Source organism: Stegodyphus dumicola, chromosome 5 (genome assembly GCF_044657685.1).
Source record: "Stegodyphus dumicola isolate Sdum_Otavi_A_Nest chromosome 5, ASM4465768v1".
NCBI classification, from domain to species: domain Eukaryota; kingdom Metazoa; phylum Arthropoda; class Arachnida; order Araneae; family Eresidae; genus Stegodyphus; species Stegodyphus dumicola.
The window spans coordinates 162,993,376-163,019,939 of NC_140772.1; the positions used below are offsets into that span (position 1 = coordinate 162,993,376).

At 34.4% G+C, this 26,564-nt stretch overlaps 1 protein-coding gene across 4 annotated transcripts in view; it reads right to left on the reverse strand.

The window, feature by feature from the left end:
- The window catches only part of by (focal adhesion protein tensin), a 699,237-nt gene extending 677,816 nt beyond the window's left edge, over positions 1 to 21,421 (reverse strand). For 2 of the 4 annotated variants that reach the window (XM_085817318.1, XM_085817317.1), the window contains exon 1: positions 21,072 to 21,421. In XM_085817318.1, coding sequence (XP_085673444.1) covers positions 21,072 to 21,128 — 57 coding nt within the window. In that variant the 5' untranslated portion in view covers positions 21,129 to 21,421. The remainder of the gene's footprint in view (positions 1 to 21,071) is intronic. The other 2 variants (XM_085817321.1, XM_085817320.1) reach the window with 2 other exon arrangements.
- Positions 21,422 to 26,564: the final 5,143 nt, after the last annotated feature.

Consider the following 26,564-nt stretch of genomic DNA (forward strand, 5'->3'; position numbering starts at 1 on the left):
CTGTTTGCTCAGAAGACACAATGTTTACATGGATAAAAAAACTAAAAAAGATGTTCATCTGTTTTAAAGCCTGGAAGATGCTTAGTAGATGCTGGAAGATGCTTAGTAGATGCTGGAAGCCTGGAAGATGCTGAACCGGGCGAATTAATTAAGGCAAAGTATGCAAGAGCATGCAATCCCTGTCAGTAGCACAAAAAAAAAAAAAAAAAAAAAAGTAAAAAATAAAAGAAATATTACTAGTTTTCTTCAGTTAGAAAAACAACTGGCAGGTGAAACAGAATTTTACATCAGATTCATACTGTGCGTTCAGCATCCTTGTTCAATTATTTTCTCGAAGTTATGACAATGGTCAGTTTGGTGGTTTTGGATTTTTCCTTAACATCTTAAACAGAATATGGTTTGTTGTCTTTTTTTAGCCCCAAAAGGACGTGAGTCCAGAATGGAATATTAGTCTCGAAACGGCATTTTGCGTTGAATCACTTAAATGCGTTGTATCACTTTTCAGATTGTTGCCATCAAATATTATCCTCCAGTATTATGTTCAAAGAAATTAAAGAAAGAAAATCTGCATGAATGTATATATGTTTCTCACACTGTGAAAAAACAACGGTACCTACAGCCGTCAAATTTTGAATAACGTAGTCCTCCACCGAGCATGGGCACCTGGGAAGCCCGAATTTTAAATTTTATTATCTATTTCATATTTTGTAAAATTTTAACGAATCTTTGATTAAGAAACTCGACGATTTCAAAAGTGAGAAATGGTAGCACAGTAGCAAGAAGTGACAGTGGTACAGTGCTGCACGGAGTAAAACATTTTTGTCTGCAGCGCACGAGACTGTCGGAAATTCTAGAAATTTTAAAGATACGCTGCTTTAAAATATTTTATGATTTTACTATTGAATCTAATTTTATGTGGTGTAAGCACCAAGAACGTGATATTTAATAAATAAAGTAAACGCATAAAACGTTAAAAAAGATTAAAAAAAAGTTTTCTAAAACCATCTCAGGAAGAAAACGTTGCTAGGATAAACTGAGAAAACTTGAAAAAAATTAAAAACATTTTTTAAAAATCTGAAAGGTTTCAGATTTTAAATAACGTCCAAAGTGGCGTTTTTCTAACGTTCTGTGTGTTACCTTTATTATTTATTAAATATCATGTTCTTTGTACTTAAACCATAAAATTCAGTTCAAAAGAAACATAGCAAAATAATTTCAAATAGAGTATATCTTTAGAATTTCCGATACAGAAGTCTCCCGCGCTGGAGATAAAAATGTTTTTTCTGTGCAACGTTGCATTGATCGCTATGAAATCCTTGAGTTTGTTCATCAAAAATTCGTTAAAGTTTTACAAAATATGAAACCGATAATAAAACAAATTTAAAATTTGGTCTTCCACATGCCCATATTCGTAGAAGGATTACGTCATTCAAAATTCGATGGCTCTATGCACCATTGTTTTATCACAATGTTAGAAATATACATACATTTATGCAGATTTTTCATTATTTAATTTCTTCAAATATAATGCAGGACTCTAACATTTTGTGGCAACAGTTTGAAAAGTGAACCGACATTTATAGGAGTCCAACGCAAAATGCCAAAACGAAAGTAATAATCCTTCGGGACTCAAATCCCTTTGGGCTAAAAACGGAAAAAGTGTGTGTCAACACTTAACGTTGCATCGGGAATTCAAAACATATTCTGCTATGCTGCTTTTAAAATTTTTGTAATTTTGCTATTGAATTATATATGGCGTTAGTGCGAAGAAAATTACGCCTAGTAATAAATTAAAAAAGAAAAAGAAATAAAACAGTGAGCTCAGCGAGAGCGTGAAAAACCTTAACAAACCCTTTTGGGCGATCGTTAAAAATCTGAATATTTTTTTTAAAGGTACCGCTAGAAATAATCTCGGAAGAATATTTGAGTCTGACTCTAGAGTCATACTACTATCTCCAACCTTTTTGCCTAAACACTACTCAGAATCGTTTCTCTAACCTTCTAAAGTAATAGCTGCAGGAAGTGATACCAGAAACTATCTTGAGAGATAATTTAAGGCGATTTAATTGCCAAACGATTACAAAACCATCGCATTATCCCAAAGTTACAGAATTAACGTCTTCCTTGAAGACCAATCTGATACTCGGTCTGTAGATCTTCACTGGCACTGAAATTGTAAGATATATTCAGAAATAATAATCACGGGCGGGAGAATGGGATAGTATGGAGTTCATTCGAATCCTAATTTATAGCAGCATTCCAGAATAACAGTATTATCTTTTCTGAATATAGCTGTGGTACTGTTTGTCGGTACCCTGATTGTTTACACATGTACACATGAAACACATGTTTATTTCATACACACTTCTCCCCCGTCAGTTTATAGGTAATCATTTAGCTTAAATGCGCACTGCTCAATGTATTCTCCGAAGCTTAATATGAGAATAAAATCCAACAAATTATTTCAAACTACCCATTATTCACGAATACCAACAATTACTCACGAGTAACAATATACACTTCCGTTAAAACGTAATAATCTCATTATTAAGAATAATGTGGGCAAATTTGGTATTTTATGATTCAACTTTCAGCATTTATTTAAAAAAATGAATAGGTTTCTTTACACATGTGGGGAAAAAATAGCTAATTATTAGTAAACTATTCAAAATTAAATCACAGTGAATCTCTCTAAGAAGACTACCAAAAGATTTTGATCAGGCGGTTGTATTGCAAAAGTAATGTTCGCTCTTTCTTTGTATTTCCTACTAATCTCTTTCAGAAGTGGTAACCTTACGAAGGAAATTGCCGCGAAAGGAATCATTATGCTAAAAAGGAAAGCTATCTGACTTCCCGATGATAGTCGCCACAAAGCTTTCAGGGGCATATCAACAAATTGTATTTTATGTTCCAAATATCAAAATGTTTTAAATAAAATACATTTTTTTTTGTCCTCCACATAATATTTTAACATATACTTTTTTAAAACTTTTAGAGGAGAGGCTTAATTGTTGCTTATTTTAAGCTCATCATTTTATTTTTATATAACTGAAAAATAATCACTTTGTGTTCACTAAAAAATGAAATTGCCACCAAAACCTGTAACCCTCGTCAAAATTAATAAATATATTAAACAGATATACTAATAAGTCAACTTCCCCTTCATTTGTAACCACACATTTGTATAAAATTATACACAATTTTACACAAATATGTGGAACAGAAGACAGAAACATGTGCCATTTAAGCGGAAGTACCATGTGTGGTCAAGATGATGTGACCATGTGAACGTGCCTCATCATTAAGATAACTTGTTAAGAATTTGAAATAGGGTGATCGTCGGAGGTGAAAACATTTGTCTATCCTGCCGAAGGAGGTTCCATTATTTTTTTCAAAAATACTGTAAATAGTTTAGTATCTGTGCATCAGTTGTATGCGAAACTTATCTTATTTCATAGTCAGTGATTAATAGAGTTGTAAGTAAAAAAATAAAGTTCTGCCTCTCTTTTTTAAAATTTTATTTAGTAACATGTTTAATTGGTGACCAAATGTGATACAAAATTATGAATGAAAAATCTTTTGTTATTCAATACTTATACTTGAGTAGTGGTCTGCTAGTTTTTAAACAGTTTCAAGACATAAAAACAGCATCCTCAGTGTTATTAAACGGTATATCAATATACTTTGCATGGGTAAATGTAAAATTATGTACGTTAAAATATTTGTAATTAAGCAGGTCAGGTTAAGTTTTGATTAAATAGAGTAAGGCATACAAGGGCTGCCTGCCTAAAGGGACAGACGCCATCGTGGAGAAATTTAGAAGGCAAACTAACCTTTGAGTGGATATTTTGAGCAGATAAATTTAAAAAAAAGGCATGTAATTTTCATTCGAATTATATTTATACATATTTCTTATGTAAAAATTCTGATATATACTAAATTATTGTAAATTACTTTACTCGAAAAATGTACTGAATGTGCAGAAGTTAAAGATTTGCACACGCCGTAAATGAAAAATATTAAATATATATGGGTATTTATGCATATTCTTTCAAAAAGCATGTATTTGCCTTTAACAAAATACGTAATTTTTTTTAAAATTATTTATAAATGTATTTGGAAATGAAGGATTTATTCATTCATAAACTCTCGTGAACGTTGCTGCGAAATCTAGTTATTAAATATATTCTACATTTATAATGATTTAAAATATTATCTAAATACACTGCTGGCCACCCTAATTGCAACACTAAGAAAGATAAGAGATATCACAACAAAATTTATTTAGCAGATAACATGTTGACCAAGTATCAAATGATTAAAGTTATAGACTTATGTGAAGTGTGGTTCCTTCCAGACTCAGTAGTCAGAGTAGCCGGCATTGTTGAAGATCACCGCTGCCACATGCCTCGGCATTGACTCAAAGAGACTTTGGATGTGTTATTGGGGTACAGCAGACCAAGCAGCTTCCACACGTTGCCAAAATTGATCTGGTGTGGCAGCTTGGGATGTAATCTGGGTCAATCATTCAGCAACCATGGACCGCATGTTTTCTATCGGCGAAAGATCCGGAAAGCGAGCTGACCAGGGAAGCAATTCAATCTGGCGATTGACGAAGAACCCTTGGACAATGCGTGCCACGTGTCGTCGCGCATTATCCTGTTGACATATGGCTGTGGGCAAGCCCTGAAGGTAAGGAAGGACAACTGGCTCCAACACCTTGGAGATGGAGCGCTGGCTGTTTAAAGTACCGGCAATGCATATTAGACCGGCAGTCCGGCATATACCGGCAGTGCGAGAGTGATATCCAATACTGCCCCATACCATAGTATCCGGTGCAGGACCATTGTGGCGGTGCATAACGCAGCTGTTCAACATCCTCTCTCCACGGTGTCTCCAGACTCAAATCCGACCATCGTGGTGTTGTAGACAGAAGCGGGACTCGTCAGTAAAGACAATTTTATTCCATTCTGCCGTCCATATTCTTCTTTCATCGCACCATTGGCGGCGGAGACGTCTGTGGTTCTGCGTCAAGGGTAGACGAAGAAATAGACGTCTTGTGGACAGACCACTCCGCTGTAAGCGGCGTCGAATGGTACGCGCAGACACTGGATGATGCGTTATAGACTGAATATGCTGTGCTATGGTTCGTGATGTGACTGAGCGATCCGTCACTGCAATGAGCACAATGTTTCTGTAATCACGTGAATTGATGCACTGAGGTGGATGCGATCGAAAACATCGGTCCGTCGTACTCTCCTGCATCCAGCAGTCACATATCCGCATTACAGTTGTTTGGTTTCGTCCAACACGACTACCGATTTCCTTGAAAGATAATCCACACTCTCGGGTAGGCCACTATCCTTCCTCTGTAGAACTCGGATACTTGATCAAACGATGATCGCTGTTTGCTACGAGGCATAATTGATCGTTTTTTTTTTTTTTTAATTAAATTTTTTTTTTTTTTGGGGGGGGGGGAAACCTCAAGAAAAACAGAATTGCCGAACTTGAAATCGTCGAAAACTCCAAGCCTTAAATAGCTCTTTGAAGTGGCGCCACAGGCGCGCGTGATGTTCGTCTTCGCTGAAATTCTAATCATTTGCATATCTCACCTCCGCTAATGCATGTTGTAAATTTCATGTTATTTGCATGCTTCCTTCAGGGAGTTGCATTTACGGTGGCCAGCACTGTATATCTTAACCTTAACATTTAATTGTAAACATTGAAACTCTGTTAACAAATACGTTTATAAAATTATTTAAGCAAGAATTGTTAGAAAGAAACCAATGTGTTAAAAGGCGTTGTAAAGCAAATTCTATGAGAGGATTAAGGAAATAGTAAAGAAGAATTTTTAGAAAACGCATTGTTGAAATAAAGGGTAAAAAAAAATCTGATAAATATTAAAAGAGTTATTATTATTTCCTTGCATTTTATAATACTCAGTTACAAGTTTTAAATAATAGTGTTTATTATGACTATTATTGTTATTCCCTTTCAGAAATATTCATAGAAAGTTAAGCACATTGAAATCTCCAGTAATATTTAACGTATTTCACAATTAAAATAAAAGGTGCTCATATTTGAAATGAACCGAACAAAGCATTAATTATAAATTGACTCAGATTTTTTATTTAAAAGATGCCTCAAAAGCTAAAAAATCATCTCACACTTGAGAAAGTATTTCAGGAAGAAGCTCTGTAAATAGAAAAGAAATAATGCGTAATTTTAATATTAGTAATACAATAAACTTTGATCCTAATTTTTGTAATCCTTAACCGAATAAAATCGAATTACATTAAAAAAATTTTCTAATGTAATTAATGAAATCTTGTGAAAAAATTTCATTCAAATCTAAGCAAACTGTTCTGGGAAAAGTATAACATTTAACACCATTCAGAATGAAATGTTGTTTAAAAATATATTCTTTTCACATACGTAGAACTCTGAAACACTGTAGAAAAAGAAAATATATACAGTTATACATATATTTAAGACGTAATTGCAAAATATTTACATCCGATCATGTCAAAGGCAAGTCACTGAATGTTTTGGTCTCCAGGAGGGGATCACCACTGCTTCAAAGCGGTGCATGGAAAAAACCAGTTAGGGCCTCTCCTCTTACTTCCTACCTCCATGGATCCAGATAACACGCATACATAAGAAATAAACTGTCATAATAATGATAGTTTCATTAATAAAATACAAAGAAGACTAAGATCTCGGTACAATTTTAATTTAATAACTGGAAAAAGAAATACAAAGATAGTGTTAGTTTAAATAAAAAGATCCAAAGCACATGCAGCGACAAAACGAGTCTTCTCCTTCAGGGATAGACAAAAGGGAAGACGTGTGCGGTCTCTCAATCGAATTACTTCGGATCTTAAGTCAATCAAAGAAACAACATTTAAAGAGATATGAAGTACTATTTATTCTTGATTTTTGATTTATTTATTTTTCATTTGCCTTAGCAGTGTTAAGCCCTATAACAAAGCGTATATACACTAACGGAAAATGAAATCCCAGCGCCTGTTCGTATTGAAGAAGACATCTTTCTTCCCAGGTAGACAGCTTTGCTATAAGCCAACAATGCAATCCATGCTGCTAATTTTATAATTTTTCTTTAAGCGAAATAACTTAAAATGGATGTCGCAAAATGGGATATCTCTGTGGATTGCCTGATATAGATCGATGGCTTAGATAGAATCTCGATCTGCCTAAAGTACTAAGTCAACCAGACTCAGACTTTTTTCTCTCAGGTCCCATACATATTGCGTATTTTTCTCCTGTCGTTTTAACGCCAAATTCTGAAAATCTGAAAAATATTCGCGTCATTTACCCTTTTTCCAATGCATTTAGAGAATGAATTCCCCCAAATTTAAAGTCATTCATCCATGTGGTAATTCTTTTCGTCTCAAAGACAAATCTTCCCAAACTACCTGCAAAGGTCCCGACGAACCTTTCCCTTCTAATTTCTGAACTTACTGCCTACGTACTGAACACTAATAGCGATGCAAACACGAACCACACATAGACATTGCTGTGCACATAGACTGGTTGGTTAATTCATGAGATAACGGTTCAAAATTCAGCTGATAAGTGAATATTTTCAAAAGCTGACAAATAATAGTTTTGGGTTGATAAAATACAGTTCAAATAAATAAATAAAAGTATGCGTAAGGAAATGTGGCTTGTTTTATATGTATCAGATGCATCTAAAACAGCAGGCGATGGAAAATAAAAAGTTACGCAAGAAACTTATAAATTTTGCTTACATGAGAGCAATAAAACATCTCCCAACGCAGCTCATCCTAAGGTCATTTGCTTTTCTTTATATACGACACTCCAGCCAAACTCTTTTATTACAGTAATAAATCTACTTTTTTTGCCAAAGCTAAATGACTTATATGTTTCGAATTTCCTTCTATTCCTTTAATGGATAAAAAGTAAGCTGATAAACACAAACCTGTAATTTTAGTATTTAGTAATCTATCTGCAAATGACAATATTTAACATTTAGTATTTAGTAACTTGTGAGTTTGAGTGCAACCGAACTATGTTAGTACTGCTGTGTTTCGTAATGTATAATATTCCAACTATACACTCTAGTGTATAGTTAAAGTATAGTATAATATTCTATCTATATTATAAGTCTTGTATAATACTCTGGTATAATATTTTATCTATACACTTATCAGGTTCAATGTTTCTTCTAACCTTCTTCGGAATACAATGACCCTCCACTCGGGGTCTAACGTAAAAGGTATAAAAATAAAACTAAACTCTAATTTAACTTTAGAATAAGATTGGCCTTATAATAACAGGAAGCGTATGTAGCACAGAGACTGTGAACACTACAATACGTTTAATTTATCAAGAGGATTAAAACCTCTGGCCTGGAAGGCAAATAGCAACTGCGTAACTTCTAAGGTACGCGGCCTGCTTCGAACTCACTGCTTCCTCTCTCCTGCTTGGCAAAAAGGCCACACTTAAATACTTGGCGTTCGCCAGACAATTTTGCATAAAATCCTTCACGCTTATAATTCTGGCCGGAAGTAGAAAATAAGAAGTGATAGTAAAGATTTAAAATAAAATAAACGTTAGTAAAACTTAAGATCCTTACATACTTCCCGCCAGAGTTAATTTGTTTGAAACTGAGGTCTAAAACGACCTTGTTGAAAACTTTTAGCTCTAAAAACTAACGCGAGGCCAACCTTTTACAATCATAACTTAGCCAGAAACTAGAAAATTTAAAAGAAAGAAATTTGTTACAATAGCAGCTCCCGGGATATACAACAATCTTTTTTTTTTTTTTTCATCTGTACTGCATCTGAACAGGAGCTTTATTCAATTCTAAAACTAGTTTAATGAAATGTTACAGAATGACATTGCAATTAACATATAGAATATACTTCTCTTAACATTCTTATTTCATTCATGACTATTTTAATTATCTCTCCCCGTGCTCTCTGACATGTGTTGTAAAAGAACACCAAACACGTATGTGTTTCTGTCTACGTGTGCCACACTTCCTCCTACAATCAAAACACTAACGTGTTAAAATTCAACATACGAGACCTCTTAACACACCCTACTTTCAACTCTAAACCCTGAGGTACTATTCTGAAAGTGGCTAACTCTAAAGTGTAGCGTCAGAGAGCCTAACTACATCATTCAACCTTTAACACATATTCGCCATGCTTTAGTCTTTACAGTCACACGAATAACAAATTTTTAACATTACTTTCACTTTTACCATATCACGGTATTTCTTAACATTCAAAATAACAGTTCACATGTATACAAGAACATATCAACATGCCGTTAATTTTACACATTTGAAAACATACATTAGTAGTACATTGTTAACTTCTATTCTTTTCAAAGCAAGTGCCAATTCTTTCTACATTGAAATAATACTACATTTCAAAAAGTCTTTCAGACTAAAACTTCTTTCTTGCTAGAATGTTTTAAATAAAATTTATACAATAACTTTTTACAATATTTAAGTCTTTACACAACGCTATTATACATCAACTTTAGTTTTACGCGCGAGTAATTGAAAAACATAATAAGAAAATCGGTCACAACTCATTTCTCGCCCTTTTGGCGATAAAGGTAGACCTCGCATGAGGTAAAACTTCTTGAAATCTGCCACTTGCAGTAAGAATGAAAGATTAACTTAAGTTTGTAAAGTAACATAAAATTTTACTTATCTTTGTAATATTCAGACATCCTTTTCTGGGCCCAGTCTTTAAAGGTATAGCTGATAGTAGCTTGGTTGATCCTCCTTCTTGTACGGGCTCGCCCTTCAGTGCTTTCCTCTGGAAGCTTCCGTTTTTAACCAGTACGGCCACCCTTGAACACCTTCCTTTTGTGCTCTGCTTGTGGTCTTGGCCGTTTGAAGGCAGCTGGTCTTGGTGGAACCGGGAAACTTCTGTCGTGATCCTGCTTGGACCTCGTTGTTGGCCGTTCAAATTTTTCTTGTACTTTTTCCTCCGCCGCTGATGGCCCTTCCGCAGTTCGGCGACTTTTGCTGCGGAGAGTTCTGTCGGATGAGTCAATCTTCCGTTTCACAGCCGGGTTATAGTTGCCGTCCTTTCTCCCGGTCCTTTCCACATACGTCGTCCTTCTCCCTTCTTCATTCTGGGGGTGTTCGTGCACTCTGTTTTCTGGACGGTGGAACGGCTTCTTTTTCTTTTTACCTTCAGTTTTTCCGCGGGGCAATTTTCTTTTCACTTGCTTCTGTCTCTCATTGGCTTGCCCTTGTACTTGTCGTTTTCCCACCTCTGGAACTTGTACCTGCGGTGTCTGCCGTACCGGATCCTGCAAAAGATCTGAAAAGATTTTCATTTTATTACGATCGAAGTAGGGTTTAATTTGATCAATATTTGCGGAACAGGTTTCACCATTTCTTGACTTTAACACTACAACAGCGTGAGTTATTTTTTCTATAACATATGGTCCTTCAAAGCGTGGAAAAAATTTGGCAGTTTTATCTTCTGGTGCTGAAGAAAGTGAATGCTTGATTTTTAAAACTTCATCCCCTACTTTATAAGTTACTCCCCGTCGTTTCAGATCATAGTATAACTTCTGTTTTCTTTGTGCTACTTCCGTATTCTTTTTTGCTTCTTTTATTAGTTTTTCTATATCACCCATTTTAAATTCTGGGGCTCTTTGTTGCACATAAAATAGTTTATCTAACGGTGTTATAACCTTTCTGCCTAGAAATAACTCAGCAGGAGTTTTGCCCGTTGTATCATGTTTTGCGGTCCTAAGGGCGAAAGCAAATTCATTGACATAGTTATCCCAGCTTTTATGAAAATTTTTAACATAACTACGGATAATTTTCACTATATTTCTGTTGACCCGTTCCGCTATATTTGATTGCGGCCGATACGGGACCATTTTTAAATGACGTATGCCCAGTTTTTGGCACATGTCTTCAAATATATTACTTACAAATTGAGGACCATTATCCGATATAACTTTTAGGGGCGCCCCGTATTTTAAAATATATTTATTTAAAATAGAATCAGTAACTAATTTCGCGGAGGCTCGTTTTAAGGGAACAATTTCGGTCCATTTACTAAAATGATCAACCATAACAAGGAGATAGCGACTTTTGTTTAACTGACTTTTTGGGAAAGGGCCCAATAAATCGATGCCGATTATTTCATTTGGAAATTCGGATTTAATACTATTTAGAAACCCGGCCGGGCGGAAATTAATATAATTAACGGCTTGACATGTTGGGCAGGACTGGACATACGCCCTTGTTAACTTTTGCAGTTCAGGAAAGTAGACTGCCTCGCGTACGCGTTGGATAGTTTTTCGAATACCAGCATGAGAAGCTAAAGGGCTGTCATGGAGCTCTTGCAGGATATTTAATCTAAGACTAGCTGGGATAACAGGTCGAAATTCGTTGTTGGAATTCGTAGTTTTTGTGTAGAATCTATTAGTTCTATTAGTTCGTAATGGGCCGCCCTATTTCTTATCGCCACAATATCTTGGTGGCTAAAATTTTCAGGATCCTTCAAATACTCATAAATACTTCCAAACTCAGGATCCTTACCCAGTTCGGTTATTACAGTTTCTCGGGAATTTATTGTACACGCTGTCAGCATTGCAACTTTTACGGTATTACCCTGTTCGTCTAATTTAATTCGTGATAGGGCATCTGCTACGATATTTTCCTTTCCGGGGGTATGCTTGATTACCAGATTATATTCTTGCAGCTTGAGTGCCCATCTTATTAACCTTGGGGATAAATTTTTCCCTGAGTACAATCTAGTTACCGCCGCATGATCAGAATATACTGTTATCGGCGCCTTTCCAAAATAGACTCGGAACTTTTGCACTGCTAACAGAACTGCAAGTGCCTCTCTCTCGGTCGCGGAATAGTTTCTTTGTGTTTGATTTAAAGTTCGGCTAAAAAATGCCACGGGCTGCTGATTTTGCGAAAGTACCGCTCCTACCGCATAATCCGAAGCATCCGCTGAAATTTCTAAATTTTCATCCTTTTCAGGAAATTTCAACACAGGGGCTTGCGTTAATGCTTGTTTTAATTTTTCGAAAGCACTATTGGCTTCAGCCGTCCACGAGAATCTTGCCTTTTTCCTTTTTAATTTTAACAATGGCTCAGCGATAGCCGCAAAATCTTTTATAAAGGACCTATAATATGAACAAAGTCCTAGAAAAGAAGAGAGCTTCTTTGCCGTGTTTGGAGTCGGATACTTTTGTACAGCGATTATTTTTGATTCATCTGTCTCGATCCCTTCTTGCGATATTTTGTAACCTAAATATTTTAATTCAGGGGCTGCAAATTTGCACTTTTCGACATTAACTTTTAGACCGGCCTCATTTAATAAAGAAAACACCTGTCTTAAATCCTGTATATGTTGGTCGAGATTATCACTAGTAATAATGATATCGTCTAAATAGATAAATGTGGACTTTCCAAGAACAGGTCTTAACACAATGTCCATGCATCGCTGAAATGTTGCTGGGGCGCCTGAAAGGCCAAACGGCATACGCAAAAATGCATAAGTGCCAGACTTGGTTATAAAAGCAGTCTTAGGCACGTCCTCAGGCCTGACCCCTATTTGAAAATAACCAGTCGTTAAGTCTAAAGTCGTCATAAATTTGGTTGATTTTATGTTCCTTAAAATTTCTTCTATGATCGGTAACGGATATACCGGATATTTCGTTATGGAATTTAATTTACGGTAATCAATAGCGAATCTCCACCTTTTTGGATGCTCCAAAGGATAATCATTATTTTTCTTACATAAAACCACCGGACTAGCATAACTACTTGAGATAGGCGTTATGATCTTTTTACGTAGCATATCGGTAATATGCCATTCTATAATTTTTTCCTTATTCTTATCATACCGGTATGGTTTTTGACGAACCGGCAATGCATCTCCGGTGTCAATACTATGGTTAGTAACCTGAGTAAATCCTGGAATATCACTAAATAAGGAAGCAAATTCACTTACCACTTGTCGGATTCTATCTTGCTCGTCATTAGGCAGGTGGTCAAGATTTAACCTTGGCGGTTCAACCTTTTCTACACGCACTGGTTTCATCGTCAGCTTAAGGGACGCTGCATTAAAATCCAGTGTAGCTTGTGCGTCTGAAAGAAAGTCTATTCCTAGGATTAAATTTGCTTGCAAATTCTTTACTATAAAAAACATTACCTTTACTTGTTCGTCCTTGATACGGATGTACAAAGGTACTTTACCTACGCACTTACATTGTTCTCCTTGCGCCGCTAATACTGTTGTATTATCCGCATTATATATGCGGTATTTGCGAAAATACTTTCTAAAAAAGACTTCTGCCACACAGGAACACTGCGCGCCGGTATCCAGGAGTGCGGTGGCCGGGATATTATTTACCAAGACTTCAATCTTCGGAAGAGTTAAATTTTTCACCATTACTGTATTTAACTTGTAGGAAGAGGGGTTTTCGTGGCCTTCAGATTTCCGCACCCTCTCGTCAGCAGAAATCCGTTTTAGTTTAAATTATTTTTCCTTTCGGTGCTTTCCTTCTTTCTCCACTGGCCTTGAGACTTTTTTCCTGGGTTGCTATTGAACTGTCGACGTTCGCCGGCTGTTTTTGAATGCTCGGGTTTCCTTGCCCACTGATTCGCTTTTTCTCCGTAGCCATGTGCTTGAGTTTGCTGTAGTCTTGGCGTACCAAATTGGTTTCGCTGTTGATATTGGCGTCTTCTTTCGACGTCCGCCGTTCTTCTACTTTCAAACTGCATTGCTAGCTGAATTATTTCAGGATCCGGACGGTTTCCATACAAGAGCTTGAAAACGTGAATTTTTCTTAAAATAAAGCTCGAGAGGTTTTCCATTCTTTGTTGATATATACTGAAAAGTTCTGTTTCTAATTTCGCACGATCCCTTACAACAGGGAAGGCTTTTAGTAGGGCAGTCTTGAAATTTTCGTAAGTATAGGTGGGACTTCCTGCTTGACCCAAGAGACTTCTGCCGATACATTTGAACCAGTTAAGCGCTTGGCCCCTCAAAGCGCTGGTAGCTAAGGTAACTTTTTGAAACTCGTGCACGGGGTAGAGCATGAAGTGGTCATCCAATTTTTCCAAAAAACTGGTTACCTGTGAGTTTCCATTAAACGTTGCTTCTGGTTTCATCGAAGCGCGCATGGTCTGGACGATGTACCCAAATCCTTCCAGAGCGGCAGCTGGCATTTCTGGATTCTGAGCCGTTTCTGCAGGCAGCACAGGTTCTTCTTGAAATTCGGCCATGGTTATTCTTCGTCGGGCGCCACTATCAGGTTCAATGTTTCTTCTAACCTTCTTCGGAATACAATGACCCTCCACTCGGGGTCTAACGTAAAAGGTATAAAAATAAAACTAAACTCTAATTTAACTTTAGAATAAGATTGGCCTTATAATAACAGGAAGCGTATGTAGCACAGAGACTGTGAACACTACAATACGTTTAATTTATCAAGAGGATTAAAACCTCTGGCCTGGAAGGCAAATAGCAACTGCGTAACTTCTAAGGTAAGCGGCCTGCTTCGAACTCACTGCTTCCTCTCTCCTGCTTGGCAAAAAGGCCACACTTAAATACTTGGCGTTCGCCAGACAACTTTGCATAAAATCCTTCACGCTTATAATTCTGGCCGGAAGTAGAAAATAAGAAGTGATAGTAAAGATTTAAAATAAAATAAACGTTAGTAAAACTTAAGATCCTTACACACTTTTGTGTAGAAACTCTTATTTTAATTCTAAAATTAGTATCTATACACTTTAATTTTAGAATTAAAATTAGAATTTCTACACAAAACAAGCAATTCAATCAACGGACAGGAAGACAAAATTTTCGGTGCAAAAAATGAAAAATTAACTTTTGATCCCACAATGCAAAAAGACACTGAAGTTGGTGCACCAGCTTAATTCACTATTCAGGTAAGAGCTTTAAATGTAAACAAATAGCGGCCACATTAGGCCTAGCTTCACTTAAACTTTTAACTCATAGATAATTCTAAAACTATTGCATGCAGATTAATTAAAGGCATAAAAACATTAACCAAAACATAAGAACAACATAATGCAATAATTAAAAAAAAAAGTTTACCAACATATAAGAATAAAAATCATTCAAATAGATTCGAAAGCGATTAAAATGGATATTTTCATTGAAATACGATACCTGAAATCTTTTCGCGATTACAGTACTTTCTTTATTTCGTACAAGGAAGTAAAAATAAAACCCTGGCTTAAAATATACTTGAAATATATAAGCTTATGCAGTGAAACTTCTACTACCCATCAGCCTTAGGACCATCCTTCCTATATACTTTCCCAATATTTAATTTAAAGTTTCTACATTTTTCTTTGTAGATGAGACTCAAGGAAGAGGAAATGGCTTTTAAAGGAATGCCCACTTCTATCGTTGCTCTTTTAGCAGCTACATGTATCATTTATTTCTCGTTACGCCGAGCCAGTGTAGTGAACAGAACAGCGGTGTCTCCTTACACCGAGCCAGTGTATTTCATGGATTGCTATCATAGTCGTCATTCGAACAAAAATACAAAGAAAAAAATATGTCAATCTAAGATGTTCAGCATACGATCACATTTCGAGCTCCCGCATAAGCCGCAGATGACAAAGCTCAGATTCATCACTGCTGAAGGCAAATCGAGAAACTCTAAGCTGGTACCAGGTAGATAGAAACAATGATGAGATGTTTATAAATTATCCTCGCCCTTTGGCTTTAATTTTATATCTGTACCTTTTAATACTGAACTTTTGATTACTCCACTTAAAGCACCATCATCATCTTCCACTGTGCTTGGTGTCTTAAAAAGACTGCGTATTTACCATATCGCTCTTGTTTTTAATATTACTGCAGGTTTTTTGCATTATTTGACACGATTTGAGAGTCCTCTCTCTCTCATAGTATTAAAATTTTCCGCGTGTAAATTAATGATAATTGTTTCTTCTCTTTATCATTTCTGTTTGCCGAAAAACTTTACAGAAATGCTGTATTTTCGCAAAGCAGCGTCAATTTACATTCGGTACATTCTCCCTAAGACGACCACTGAAGATTTCATATGATTTTGATATGTGGAATTGATCATCTTAGAGAGGAATTATTTAAAGATGATCAACAATCACGTGCATTTTAGAAATAGACTTTCATAACAGAACTCTTTTTTTTTTTTTTTTTTTCCAAGTAACGGAATGTCAACAAAGAATGATTTTTGAAAATATTCTAGTGTAGTCCCGTTTCATATTTGCAAAAATAAATAAACTATAGAATCTGGTTATATCTAGAACTTTTAAGCAGATCACACTGAAAAGGAGAAACTTTAATTTTTGAAGAAATTTTAATTTTCTTCAAAAATTTAAAGTTTCTGAAAATGAATTAGCCATCGATTTATCGAATTTAAAATGATCGAAATTGTCTTCTATTTCCCGAGTGACATTATTTACATGAAATCAATCAGTGCAGTAATCTCTGAATTTACATAATGCGCAACTTACGTTAATTCTCAGTTACGTAAGGGCACAAAACACGTAGTATTCAAACTGAAACCTAATTATTAGAAGCAAGAACTCCATACACAATTTCTCTTTCCCAGACTTGTAATTCTTACTTGAAAACAATATTCGCACAGTTAGTTTAATTACTTGTTTATCATTGTTAACATTTATTGTTTAACATTATTTTTGAATATCTAAATTGAAATCCAAAATTTTTTAATAATCATTTTTGAATATCTAAATTTAAATCCATGAGATAAAAAAATACACAACGGGCTAAATTTAAATGCAGAAAACATTTAGATTATGTTTCTGAAGCCCAATGTAACAGGTTTATCCAACCAATGAACTAAGAAGTATCTAAAATATCAAGATGAACTAACTACTGATCTATTTTTATGCATCGATGTATGAATTTTGAAGTTAGAGTCCATAATTTCTGGAAACAATTTGCATTGAAACACGCCAGATTTACTTTCTCCCTCGCTTAGAGAAATGTAAAGAACATTACTTTATGTCGTTATTGGCATACATTATATCCCGTGATCATGTTTATAGAAGAGGAGTCAAATGACAATGATTTTCTTGGTTTTAAAACACGTTCAGCGCCCACGGCAGAAATCTTGAATTTAGTTACAGGTTCGGAAAAAGGTAGTGAAAAGGTGCATATTTAGGTGGATGTAGGAAATGTTTCCGCCACATTTTCTCAAAAGGACGATAAAATTTCTGTCATGTACTGGAAACGAGAAAGAAAGATGAGGAGGAGGTAGATACTGAAGATGAAGGCGAGATGTATAGCAAGAATGTTACATGAAAGGAAGCCGACGAAGTATTTGCAAGCTTTCATAAAATTTGCTGTGAAATAGTCATATATGTACATAAAGTTATGAAACTTCATTGTATAACACCTAGAATTTTTTAAACTACTGCGACATTCTTCTAAGCAGGTAGATTTTTCGAAGTTTTATGCCGTCACACTAAGAAAGTCGTAACTTTTATATGGTAATTTTAAAATGATGTTCAATTTTTTTTGTAATATAAAATGATGTATATGTGTTTTAATTTTAAATGATCAGCCTGATTTTGGGGGTACTTACGTATTATCGCGAACACCTTAGTAGAAGCCGCCAACGTTTCCGAATATGCCAGACTCTGTTAACCATGCGTGTAGCAATTAATCAGGCAATCATATGCATGACAAATATTCGATTTTCAACATCACCGTTTTGGTATGCGTTCTTTTTGCTGCATTTATAGAAAAACTATGATTATTTTTTGTCTTAAACACAACTTTAAAATTCGTTCTTGTGGAATTTTCCTATAATAAAAGAAACAGAGATGAAATACATTATTTTGCGCAAAATCGCTATAGGAATAATGGTTCGAATCTTTTCTAAAAGTTATCGCTACGGAAGTTCCGCGACAACAAAAACTAATACCCGTTTGTAACTAGGTTTACTGACTATTTTGGGGGGAGGGTTATAGTTGAAACGTAAAATATGTGTATGCTTGTACTATACAATTTTTTCAGAACAAAAGGAATTGTCCTTTTTCTTTTGTAAAATTTGCCACCCGCGCGAAAGTGGTCGCAATTATACGTAAGTATCGACCTTTATATTATTTATTTAATTGTGATCGATAGATCAAACTCGAGGCCGACGGACTTCGCATGCTTCATTTTCTACAGATGACATCACAAAGCATGAAAAAGTTCTAAAAATATATATTTAATTATCCGCCAAAACCTTTTACCAGGAATCGGTGAGGTTCCGTTGCTTGTCGGCTAAAAGCCATTCTATTATATGTACACATACATACACACATACATATACTATAATTTCTTAAGAAGATACACTTAAGCTAATTCAGAAATTTGACTTACATGAAGTTCAAGTTATGTAAAGATTTACGAAACGCATTTTTTACGTTACTCTTCCAATTTTCTATCTATCAATCTATTTATCTCTCATTATATACACTCTAAGAGACGCATATATTAAAATGCCGCATTTCCTTAAGGAGAAAATACGTTTTCAGTGTACAATATCGCGAGAAATGGAATTCAGTGTACAAAATTTAGCGAACAGGGAACTTATTATAACTTTATGAAGTTGGTAATACCTTACTAAGCGTAATTTATAAATTGAAATTATAATTATTATTGTACTGTTTTACATCATTACTACGTTGTAGTCACCTGTTATTTGCGGCATTTGTCTTCTCTGTCATGCTTGGTATTACGCATTGGTGGCAAGTCTTAGAACGTTCAGTCTACGGATGTGGTGGACAACGATAATAACTTTTAAGTATCTGCTAATGTGATTTTAAGTGGTATGATTTGCAATTACTTAGCTGTTTTGTTTCATAAAATATTAACAGAAGAATAACTGTTCAGCTAACTAATCGAAAAAAGAATACATAATGCGTCAAAGCAATTTTTCTTTTCTAAAAAAATTGCCAATGTTGCTTTGTCCTACATCACTGTCAAACAATTTTTTCTCCTGCTCATTCGGTTTGTAGCGGAAATACTATGCTGAAGATGTTGAAGGTTTACCGCTATTTAACATCGCCTTCGACAGAAATGCAGATGCCCATATTTGTAAAATTTCTGAGTGATCTATGTTATAGAGGGAGGAAAACAAAACAATACATGACTAAAATATAAAAAAAGGGGGAGAATTTTTAGAACTGATTTAAAAATTTCAACAAAATACGCTTTGAATATGCAATAATTTTTGATATATTGTTCAGATATTCTAGAAGCAAAATTTATTTAATAACTGATATAGAATATATGTAGAATCTATTAAACTTTCGGGAACAAGAAAGAAGAGAAATCAACTGTACTCACGACGGGATTCGAACCACAGTTGAACATGCCAATTGCTTTGGCCTTGATAGCTTGCATGGAGAAACTCGGCGATTCCTTATATTCTCTCCCATTAAAGGACGACTGGAAAGAGACACGATGCCCCGTCGACCGAATCGAAGTGATGATGAGTTATTGACAAATAGTTTTAACCCCAACAGTTTTTCATGTTAGAACAGGAGCCATGAAAAATCAACCGTACCCTCGTTGAGATTCGAGTCATGGAAATGCTAATCGCTTACACCGCTATGCAATAAAATTTCATTGCTTAAGAATCCAAAAATCTGTGTACCGCAACTTCAATAATTCGACGAATAATTCGACGAAGATTCGTCAACCGAATCGAAGTGATGATGAGTTACTGACAAATATTTTTAGACCCAACAGTTTTTCATGTTAGAACAGGAGACATGAAAAATCAACCATACCCTCGTTGAGATTCGAATCATGGAAATGCTAATCGCTTACACCGCTATACAATAAAATTTCATTGCCTAAGAATCCAAACATCTGTGTACCGCAACCTCAATAATTCCCTAGGTAATGAGTTTACAAGTAGTCAATGGATTACAAACTTCAAAATGAATCATAATTATTTCCTCTGTAGCAAACTGCAGCTATTTTGTAGCGAGAGTAAACTAGTACAAACAGTCGTGGATATTTTTAGAAGTATACTGAAACGACAACAGATCATTAACGGTGTCAGACCCAAAACTGTAATTCTCTTTACATTCGCATCTGAGTTTTAACTGATTGGCCATTGCAATTTAAAAACAAATTTGGCATGAATTTAAAAATTAATTAATTCGTTCATATAGTATTCATATATTATTTGATATCTATAAAAATTAAAGAAAATCGCTTTATATATACAAAGTTTTGTAATTTATTTCAGATTAAAAGATGATAAAAATTTTTATCAGTGTAATAAATTAGATAAATAACTGATCTAATCTTAAATCCGAAAAATAAGATTAATTGAATTAACTAACTAACACGCATTAGAGCAGTGGCGTAGCTAGTGTGGGGCAAGGGGGGACATCTGTCCCCGGGCGCAGCATCAAAGGGGCGCCAAATTGATGCTACGAAATTTTTTAATGAAATATTTTTCATTTTTGGCACACAGAAAGGGGCGCAAATTCTTCAATTGTCCCCGGGCGCTGGAAACTCTAGCTACGCCCCTGCATTAGAGACTTAGATACTTAAAGTCTTTAATACAGCAAATAAAATAAATTGCCTAAATTGTTACTTCAGACTCTGCTCGAGTTCGGATGCAACTGGAACTTCTCAAAAAGGATTCAATTAAAATACATTTAATGCATATAATAAGTAACTATTCTTACTAAAACAGTACAGTTTTCGAATGTCAGAGCTTTCCCAACCAAGAGAATATGAATTAATATCAGTTCCAAATATTGTTACAGAAACAGCTTCTGCAGTTGTTGAGCGCAAGTAAACAGAGAGGCTCAAGCTTTTCTTTCTTTTCTGTTTCTTTCTCATTTTTAAAAATTCTAAAGAACAATTCAGTTTACCTACCTTATATAACTTGTACCTGATATTACAAGTATTTACTCATCTGCAAATAACAGAAATTGTTAAATATCGATATTTTAAAAACGGCATGCTAAAAGGTAAAAAAATAAATAAATAAATAAATAAATAAAAATAGAAACTTACATATGCTCCTCGATGTTTGGCAACAGGGGAACTCTTGCACCAACACAATGCCAGCATGTTAATGAACACTCACAATATCACTTATTCTTAAAAAATATGACGATTAACATCGAGAAAACAAGTACACCTTTGGCATATCAGCTGAAAAGTCGTATTCCATAAATTCTTTTTTAAGGCATGACTGCACAGTCTCCAGCTGCACATATGGCACATTCCACTAGTCCAAACATCGATCTGAACGTAAACAAGCTAACAAATACCAGAATAAATATCACACGCTACTCATAAAGATACAAAGAAATTCTTCGACATGCACGTGAAATACCGAAGTGACTTCACACTCATTGCTCGAGTTCCGATCCAATTGGAGTTTTCTTTTCTCCTCTTCGAACAGGGCTTTTTTTTTTTTTTTTCCCCGCCAGTTTTTGCGGCTCTCGCTGGAAGGAAGAGTAGTAAAAGTGCTAGTGGTTAATAGCTCATTCAGGTGCCGGTATTTTGACCCTCCTCTAAATCAGCGTAGAAGAGGTCTGTCAGGGTTATTCGGATTCGGTTCCCACAATTGGCAATTTATCGCTGTTATGTATGACGATACATGCATGAGAGTTCTTAATATTAGACCAGTTGGTAATGCAGAGTTAGATAAGCAGCGCAGTTGTTTTTTTTTTTTTTTTTATTTTGAAAAACATGTTTATTACTGCAAAAGTACTAGAATGCATTAAGTTCAGCTGTAAAAGAAGTTTAAATTAGAATAATTTTTACCAGTATTTCTTATGTAATGTATTCATCTTTGCGAAAATTATGCACAACTTTTATCAAGATAATTCAATATATTTCATAATAATTTGAGATGCGGATAAAGAAACATGGTATTTGATGAAAAACTAAACTTGAATCATTCTGGAATAACAATGAAAAAATTTTGATGCAGAATACAGAAAAAAGTTAATTCAGGTTATGCCAAATAGGTTGATATCTGTAATAAAAGAAAATGATCCATCAGGTACCTAAACCAGGTTAAAAGTTAATATATTCCCTTCCTTTTTTCTCCCAGTGTCCCATGATTTTGGTGGACAGTTTCTCTTAATCCTTTGCGGAACAGTGTGTCCGGTCTGGACACACCTAAAAATTTCCTTCTGTACGCACAGAAAAATTGAATGAAAAAGGATTTGTAGGTTACTATAGGTTACTCTGAACCTTCTTTATTTATATAGTACATAGCAGCTCAACACAAACCAGTCCATATATTTTAGCCATGTTTAGTTTTTTAAGACCCTCATTTTTCAAAGAAATCTTCCAGATTTTGTTTAGGGTATAAAAGGAATTGTTTGAAAAGAAATTTCTATGTTATTTTTTTGGCTGTATGCTAATCTCCTTATTCTATATTAGTTTTAAATGTTTACCTTGAAATCTTGCCTAAAATCAAACGGCGAACCTTTGATTGTGCCCAGACCGGGCTCACCGATAATCTAGGACAACTGAGATTATTCTATATTCTTTGTTTCTCTGTATCTCATCGGTCAGTTCATTGACAACAATGCTCGTTTCAGCACTCTTTTCGAAGCTCTATTCAATCAGTGGGGCACACCCACAGAATTAAAAGATAAGTGCTATCTTCACAAAATTTTACTTATGTACTCCGCTGAGCCTAATTAGACTGCCTATTTTTTTTTTTTTTTTTTTTTAAATCAAAACTCTAACTTTAAAAGGTAGCGTGCCGGAAATGGTTAACAATTTAGTAACAATCTACACTTCTTAGCTTCTCTTATACTTCATTACACTTAAAAAGAAAATAAATGAGTAAATAATAAGATCTACGCTGGCATTTGAAAAATCTATAATATGTTAATTTCTGCAGTTCGAAAATTCTGTATTGCTCTCATTCCCATACGGGCTTAAAAATGGCTGTTTTTGCTATGTCAGCAATCGCATTATCATTTATTCTGAGATAATAATCCGAATTTTTTGTATATGTAAATAAAATAACTATAAAATAACAAAATTTTTAAAATAACAAAAATAATAAAATAACAAAATTTTTAAAAATTAGGAGGGGAAAACATAAATGACGTTTCAAAAACGTAATTGTTAGTTGCTTAAAAATGATTAACTATGTTTTTTTAAATGGCAGTAGAATTTTCGTTTTTTTTTTTTTTTTTTTTTTTTTTTTTTTTTTTAAAGCAGGTAGATATTTATTCCAAATACACGAGCTCTATGTTCCTTGTCGGGGAATAATTCTATGGTGAATTTCTAGGAAAAACTAGCTTGTATTTACATGATATATACGGAAAATAACTAAAATAGGGATACACAGCCACAATGTTCTATCACCACAGGAACCGTAAGAGACAAAAAATTCAGCGATAAATAAGGATTTTAACTACTAATTTAAACTGCAATCTCTGTAGGCTAAAACAAGATCCTGGGGTAAAGAAAAAGAAAAGAAAGAATAAATAAATAATAAATAAAAATATAATCTATATAATATAATCTTTCAAATTTTATATTACGCAAAAACGGGTGTTCCCTCCCTCCCCCCCCCCCGAAACACATATACGTTTTGAGAGCGTTTGGGCTGACGCCACTTGGGCTAAAAATGCTTAAAACCAGCGTATCTTAAGAATTTCCGATAAATAGTCTCTCGCGCTGGAGATAGAAATATTTTATTCTTTACAGTGTTACGACTGTTCGCTATGAAAGTGTTGAGTTTTTTAATCAAAAATTCGTTAAAGTTATATAAAATATGAAGCAGACAATAAAAGAAATTCCATAGTTCAAATCTAGCCTATCAGATGACCATGCTCCGGTGGAAAGCAATGCTATTCAAATTTTGATGACGCTAGGTACCTTTGTTTTTCGACAATGCGAGACACATTCATACATTCATGAAGATTATTCATTATTTTATTTTCTTTAAACATAATGCAGGGCTATAATATTCGGTGAGATCAGTTTGAAAAGTGATGCATCACATTTAAATGATTCGACGCAAAATGCCATTTCGGGACTAAAAGACCTTCAAGGCTAATGCCCGTTTGGGCTTTAAAAAAGAAAAAAGAAAGAAAGTAAGTAGTAATATATATCATACAAGTGTTTGTTGGAAATCCAGTTAAAAATCTATGCAATTAAAACACAAGTTAAAAACCAATTTAACTTCAGATTGGTTTCATATAGAAAACTATGCATTTGAAGGGGTCGTGACACGAGTCCCTCGAAATCAGTATTCCCTCTTAGCTGTTTGATAGCGCTGCCGCCCTCTTATTTCTGTGAATTTGCTCAGAGGCTTTTACTTCTAGCACATTCTCAGCTGCAGGACATTAGCATTCAAACTATTCAGGATGCTTCAAGCAATGGTCCTGCGCAGCTGTACTTTCGTTTCGTTATAACCGTAGTTTTTATTCCGAGTAGCAGTAGTTTTATTCCGAGTAGTTTTATTCCCGTAATCTGCAGTCTTATTCAGTGCAATTCAAAAAGAATATTGCTCAAAATAAAAGCATTTTCCCCCTAAAATTAACTGAATGCAAATTGTATTTCGCTTTGTGATAATCCCATTAGTGTACTTTTCTTGCGTAGAATAATGCAATACTTTGACAATTCTATCACTCATAGAGGGAATACTTACAGTTTCATTTCAAATCCAATAGTTAGGGAGAATGATAATGGTTGCTTAATTTTGTTTTTCGAATTCTCCTTTTCCAAGCGACGTAAACATGCACTGTTCAGATTTGAAATTTTTTCCTCGTAGATTCCTTAACCGAAATAATACTTCGCTTTGGATTAAAATAAGTCACAAATACTTCTAATAAAACTATAGTACATTCTATTTCCTTTAAATGTAAATTTCATTACATAAAGAAATAAACTTTTCCAAAAAATATGTTAATGATAAATAAAATAATTTATTAAATCTAATTTTTCAGAGTTAGTATATAGGAAAATTTTACAAATGTATTTAAAATTCTGTATGCTTTTTATCTCGAAGTGAAAAATGATCCTCCTTCTAGTTGCCCAACATTAATAGTAAAAATTTTTTAAGTATCAAAAGAAGTACTTTTAAGCTATTTCCAATTAAGAAATACTAATGTAAAGATGTCTCTCAAATGGAAATAACTGAAATGCATAAAACGCTTTGCAGAGGGTGTATAGGGAGTAATAAAAGTATTCAGACAAGATGCGTAAAACTTTTTAAGAAAATTTATTTTATATTAATTAGCTTAAGCTTAAAATCAGAAATATTTCAGTAAATTTCAGTATATTTATGTAAAAATATTTGTTTAAACATCGAAAATGCTTATGTAAAGGCAAAAAATATTCACACATTTAAAAAGTTTCAATTTTCTGCTATGCAAATTTTTTGTTACCGTAGTAACAACTAGGAACGTAATCCACTGTTTATTTCGGCTTGTTTTTTCAAGTTAATGACGTGAATCTGTGTCTTTTTTGTGGAAATGAGCATAAAAACAAGTGAAATCTCTACTGATGACAGAAATCGTATCTGTTCAAAAATAATATGAATTTGATCTTAAATTAATTTTAATAAATAAAATAGTTCAAAAATAGAAAATCCCTGCGTGAAATAGAAAGTATAGTAAGCAAAAAGACATGCTGCTTTGTAATTTAATTGCAACTAAGTTTAAAAAGACTGGGATTGTAGAAAATAATTCTGGGACAGCATCGAAGTTAAACAGGAAAGACGAACAATTCATTTTGAAAAACAATAAATAATACTCTCTTGTAAGCTCTTCTTTGACTGTCTGAAAACTTTGGTGAGCTGCTAGAAAAGAAGTTATTTTAGAATAATAAAATTGATAAAACTTCTGGATATTAAGCTCAAGTAGCTACGTGAAAGCCATTTATAGATAAAGCTAATAATAAAGAATTCATTAACAAGCCTAAAGAAATCTGACACCATATAATTCTTTTGGAATGAAAGAAAACTAAACGTTCGCCAATCAGATGGACGTATATTATTCAGGAGAAAATCTGGCGAAACCGTGCCTGAAGGAAAATATACAAGAAACGGTAAAGCAGAACCGGGGATAAATATAATGGTGTGGGGGGTGTATGGCTAAAAGATGCGCTTCAATCTTCTATGTAACTGTGGCGTCTTGAATCATTACGATTCTCTGAACATTTTAATTTCAAAGAAAGTGCTCAAAAACGAGATTTTTCTGGAAATTTTTACTTTCAATAAGACAATGACCCAAACACAAAACTCGAATTGTAAAGGAGTGATTTCTGCAGAATACACCGTTATTCCGGAAACTTCATCACAGTCAACAGACATTCATCCAGTCTAACGTATTTTAGAAGAAATGAAAAGGAAACTTCAGAAGCGCTCATTGTTGAACAAGTTCATTCTTAAACATCATGTAGCACAAAAAGGAGAAAAAAAAAATATAGAATTGTCCTTCAATTTGCTAAGTTCAGTGCCTGAACATCGTCAAAGCATTATTAATGCAAAAGGACACTGCGATAAGCTTTAGTCTTAGCATA